This window comes from Buceros rhinoceros, unplaced genomic scaffold (genome assembly GCF_000710305.1).
Source record: "Buceros rhinoceros silvestris isolate BGI_N320 unplaced genomic scaffold, ASM71030v1 scaffold11000, whole genome shotgun sequence".
In the NCBI taxonomy this organism is placed as follows: Eukaryota; Metazoa; Chordata; class Aves; order Bucerotiformes; family Bucerotidae; genus Buceros; species Buceros rhinoceros.
The window spans coordinates 50,572-56,031 of NW_010387965.1; the positions used below are offsets into that span (position 1 = coordinate 50,572).

A 5,460-nucleotide genomic window follows, 5' to 3' on the forward strand; every position below is an offset into this window, starting at 1 on the left:
AACCTCTCTCTGGCTGTTGACTTCCTTTGATTTTGGAAACTTAGGCAAAAAACCCCTGGAGGATATGGTTGAATATACAGGCAAAATATCAGGACTTTTTGCTGTTCGTTAGGAAGAGAATATATGGGCATGGGGGCATAGAATGTACTGATTTAGGAAATGCAAACAAATCACATTGTGTCACTTTGGAAAGCCTCACAGCTTCTAAACGTAGTCTTGCCACTGAACGTTGCATGAAAGAGGTGCCAGCAGTTCTTTCAGAATTATTATGAAAGTTACATTTATCTCTGTGTGTACACAGCAATCAAAAATATGCCTACAAATGCTGAAAGCAGGTTTTTAAAGCTGTGTAATGCTGTGTCATATATTAGTAACAATATCCAAAGCAGTCTTAAACTAGTTCAGGGGAGGTGTAATTTTCTCTGCAGATTTCTTTGATTAACGCAGGCTATGCAATCACAAGGAAGGCTCCCTGTGAGCTTCATTTATTGTCTCCATCTTAGGGTTTTTATTTCAGTTTTCCTCTTTTTTTTTTCTTTTTTTTGTTTAGTTAAATGATGTTTATTTAATTTCTTGATTATCATTTGTAAATAGGAAGCTTTCTGAGAAAGGGTCTTTAAATAAGTACAAAGTCTTTTGAGAGATGGTAGATTCCAAGCCCATCCTTTGATTCAAAGCTTGATTGTAATATTTGAGAACCTAAATATCCCCTTATAAAAGTAATTGCTTGTTTTCAGTGTCAATATTCAGGACTCTATAGATTATGAAGCAATACATTAAAAAAGAAAAGTTGCTATTTTAAATAGATTTTATTTACTGTAAATTAAGGAAATTTGGGGTTTTTGATTGAATCAGAAGTCTTACTTTTTTTCAGCTTGAAAACTATTACTAGAGATGACTGATTTTACCCATGCAGTTCCCAGAATGAGAGCTATGGTGCTTTTCATGTTAATAAGAGGTTAGAATTAGACCATCAATAGTCAAATTCTTATTATGTCTTCAAAAAACAGCACAATCAGCTGCACACAATGAATGTCTATATGGAAATAACGTCAGAATTGGCTTGAGCTGGGTTTTTTTAACTCTTAGTGGTAAAGCTTATAAGTCTTACAGCATAATACAACAGAAAATTAAAATTTAGTATAGTTTGTAATAAATATTTTTTGTTCGTGTCTCAAAAAATGGCTTTGTGAAAACCTGAAATATTCTTAACATGAGGTTGCTTTGTTACTTGGATTTTCCTTCCTAATTTTCTTTCCTTTGATGTCTGTTTCTCTTTCACAAGCAGGAGCAACCATCAGGGTAACAGGTATCTGACTATTTACCAATTTTGTATGTGGTCTCCATCTATTGAAGCAGAAAAGATGTATGAATCCTGTTTTCATACATCTGCAGTCTCATCCACGTTAAAAATCACCTGTCTGCATTAATGAATTGACTGTCATACCATAGTTTGCTTTTTCCTTTCATAATGCAATGAGTAATGATACCGTTAACTATATTTATTAGCACCATAGCAAATATTTTGCTTTATCATCTTTTATGAAACAATTGGAACCTCAAATATGTTGCTTAGTCACTGCTGAATCTCCTGGTCTCACTGTATTTGGAAAAAAATGAGTAGGTGTTGAAGTTAACATTTCTCTTTAATACAAATAAAACTTTAGCAATTGCATTGCTAAAGTTTCTTTCAAAATAAGCCCCATATTTCACATTTCTCAAAGAAAAGAGACCCGACTATTACCCAAAGTAAAATATACCGTTCTTCACAATTTTAAAAGCATTTGGCTCCAGAATCATTCAGAGCAATTTTTACTTACAATATAGAGCAATTTGGATTCATAGTTTCTTTGGGATCTTGTACGTTTTTGGTTACTTGGTTAATGAACACAGGACTTAACCAGCTGGTGCCAAGCTGCATTTGATTTTGATCTTGCTACAGTTCAATTTTTCACATTTCCCCCTTCCGTTACTTGACGCCTTTGTTTTAATATCATTTTCCAAAGCATTTGCTGCAGACATATAAAAATGCCAATATTGAACTAGTCTATTCATGATTGGATAATGTTAGGCCTCGTTTTTTAGAAACTCTCTGATGTAATGTACCAGGGATATATGTAATCGACATTGTTATTTAAAAAACAAAACCAAAACAAAACCAAAACAAAACACTAGAGCAAATGCGTTGTTGCCAGCATCCTTCATTTCTCCTGCCAAGCAATTCAAGCTACAACTGCAATTTTTGAAAAGAAATTTCTATGCTGAATACATTGGGGAAAACTTGGAATATTCTTATTATTCCTGAGAGTCTCTAAAGCCTGTAGACTCAATTTTGCATAGCTGCCTAGGCAATGGATATGTGGAGACATGCTTCAAATTATTCACAGTAAATGCAGTAAGAACGAGATGTTTGAAGACTGAGGTCATGCTAAAATAATACTGTATTTTAGTTCATAGTTTTAGCTAGCGTCCTAGCTCAACAAAACATTAGTTAACAGAATTTTCATGCTAAATATCCAAACTATTTGGGTATATTAAGATGATGCATTAAAATGACAAATTTGTGAAATTTGAATTCTCAGAAGCTGTTTTAACTTAAGCTTAATTCTTTGCATTCATTTAATAAGGGGAAGCTCCAAACTCTGTTCTGTCAGTGTGATGACTTGTACAAAGGGAGATATTCTACCTTTTTGGACAGTTGTTACAAGGGGATAAAAGTTGCATTGTTGTTTGAAGACATTTATAAAAAGAGGAATATTTTTTTTTTCTTAAAAGATGAGAAGTTCTGTGGAGAAAACTCTTGTCTTCTCCATTCAGTATTATTCTAAACAACGATAACTTGCCATTTTAAAATACCACAAACCTTCATACCTGCACATGTCAAGAAGCAGTGGAGATGCCTACAGATGCATATGTCTACATAGAAATGTCCAAAGTGCATATACTAATAACACTAATTTTTCCTTTCATTGTGATGCTTAAACACTGCTTGTAACATCAGTTTTATAAACTCTCAAACAATGAAACCTGGAGCTTTTTATCTGATGGTTGTGCTGGGTTATCACTTGTTTAGAATACAGCATTATTTCCCAAGTTTCTTAAAGATTTTCTTGTACAATGTCTACTCGTGCTTTTGGCTAGGATTGGGACCTGCATGCAGTACATTCAAGCTGCATCAACCAGAAAGGGGGAATGTTGTGTTTAACCAGTAGTGGGCTTTTCTTCAGAGAAGGGGATCAGGGTGGTTATTTTCCAGAAAGAAGCAATTCTTCTACAAGTGCAAGTCACAAACAAATTGTGCTGAAGTTTCGGTTTAAGCCCAAGAGCTTTTTTTATTTCTCATAGAAGAGTGAGACATGGGGAGCTAATAATAACCTTAAAACAGCGAGCCAGCCAGCCACGTCATTGCTAAGCACCTTGTTTTCTTTCCAGATTAAAACAAATGGAACGTATGGCACTAAACTTGAAACACAGTTAAACAGTGACCCTTTTGAAGATTTGTCATTTAAGCTGCTTGTGTCAAAGATGCAGACGTCTGTTCAAACATCACCTGTTCCGACTTTAAACCAAAAGGAGTCGATACAGCTGCCTTCAGCAACACAAAGAAATGCTGATGTTTTGAACACTGTAAATTGCATGCCAGCAATGCCTCCTATACCAACCTTTAACACATCCCAGGAAAATAAGCGCAGCTCTCCAAATCCATTTATTACTGGACTGAATTGCACAAATCCCTTCACCGAAAGAACTCCTAATGCTGGAAACCCGTTTAGAACAGAAACACGAGAGTCTGAAATAACTTCACATTTACTAGAACGACATGCTGCTTGCCGTCATTTCCCTTCTTTAAATCCCCCCAGTTGTAATACAAGCAAGACTGTATTTTCTGTTGATGCATCTGCAAACACTTTTTGCTTGCAAAGTACATCTCTCATGGTGAAAAATGTACAGCCAAAAGGATGGGTAACGTTTGATGACGATGATGAGAATTTCCATGTAAAGCTAAAGCCATCTAAAAGTGTTCCAGATTTCAAGCAAATCAGCTCCAGGCATTCAGCTGGATCTCCAGATTTTCTGGGCACTGAGCAAAATACTTTTCTTCGTTCAGATTTTAACTTTGATAATGACTGGAATAAAAATTCTACTGATTGCTTCTATACAATGCCAGCAAGAAGACCACCTGCACCTCCTATACCATCAAGAATAATCAGCAGCAGATCCCCTACAGATCCTTTCACTTCTTTGGCACCTAAGGTGTCACAAGATTTTACGGAAAGATAGATGTTCAAAAATATAAGAGGTTATATTTGTTGCTATATTTATCCAGTGGAATAATTGGGCATTTGAGATTATCCTGTGTGCAATAATTAATTGTCAAATGCACTGAAACTTAACTCAAACAGCCACTTTTGTTTGTGTATAAATTTTGAATATGTATATATGGTAGAGCACAAAAAATTGTCTGAAATTTATTGAAGTCCTGATGTAATAGTATTTGAATAGACAGAGAAAAGAAGGATGAGCTACTAATCTCATTCAAATATGTCAATCTTGGAAACAGTTTTTGCTTAGGGAGCTCTCTCATTTCTGTTCCCCTTCATGGAATTTCAAAAAAAAAAAGAGGCTCCCTACTGGTAGCCTGCCCACTCCCTTTTTACTGTTTTGTTAATTGATATTTATAAGTATTTACCAAAGAGCTGCCAAAGTTTACTGAGATTTGAATGTTGACAAGTATTGTTTAGAAGTTGTTTAATTTATAACAGAGGCTATGGATATTTGTAAGGGTTATATTTGAATTTGAGGCACAACAAAAATAGTTTAACTTCAAAATACAAACAAAACTTTGCATATTAATATATTCAATATTTGACTTTAATTTTCTGTGTCAGTACATTTCAGCTATTAAATCTTATTGTGATGTATACTCACTAGCATTACTACAGAATAATTGTTCCATATATCATCCATTTATTCATTACTATTTTGAGGATACTTTCTTCCACAAGTTGGAAACAGCTGATAGAACAACTTTTCCCTCAACCTCTGGGAAAAAATTCCTACTGGGTTTTGAAATACAAAGCAGTCTTTACCACTTGCAGACAATGTATTGGAGTTGGCTTGTCCCACTGTCCTCTTTTTCATGTCAGAAGAGCTTTCTCGTCCTCTAGAAAGACCTGAGTGAGGGAAGCAGCGGCCGTGTACAGTAGCAGAGAAGGAGAAGGTCATCGGATGTGATTGGGCTGTCTGCTCAGCATCCTCCCCATCTACTAGGCTTACTGCTGCATTTTTAAAATCTTAGTTTCAGAGAAAACAGGAGAAAGTAATTCTCTGAGCTGAACAACATCATTCTGTCACTTCTGCAGTTAAAACTGAATGAGTGACTCTTCCTGGCCCAGAGAGAGGGACCGTCCTGTGTGTGGTGCTGCTTTGAGGCTAGTGAAGGCCAAGTCACAGTTCTAC

General features: G+C 35.5%; 1 protein-coding gene across 1 annotated transcript in view; it reads left to right on the top strand.

The window, feature by feature from the left end:
* SYNJ1 (synaptojanin 1) overlaps positions 1-4,281 on the top strand; it is a gene marked incomplete at its 5' end in the record, with an annotated part of 53,596 nt that extends 49,315 nt beyond the window's left edge. Inside the window, 2 exons of the mRNA XM_010141616.1 lie at positions 2,628-2,717; positions 3,433-4,281. Of these exons, the coding sequence (XP_010139918.1) occupies positions 2,628-2,717; positions 3,433-4,281 (939 nt within the window). The remainder of the gene's footprint in view (positions 1-2,627; positions 2,718-3,432) is intronic.
* Between the last annotated feature and the right edge of the window lie 1,179 nt (positions 4,282-5,460).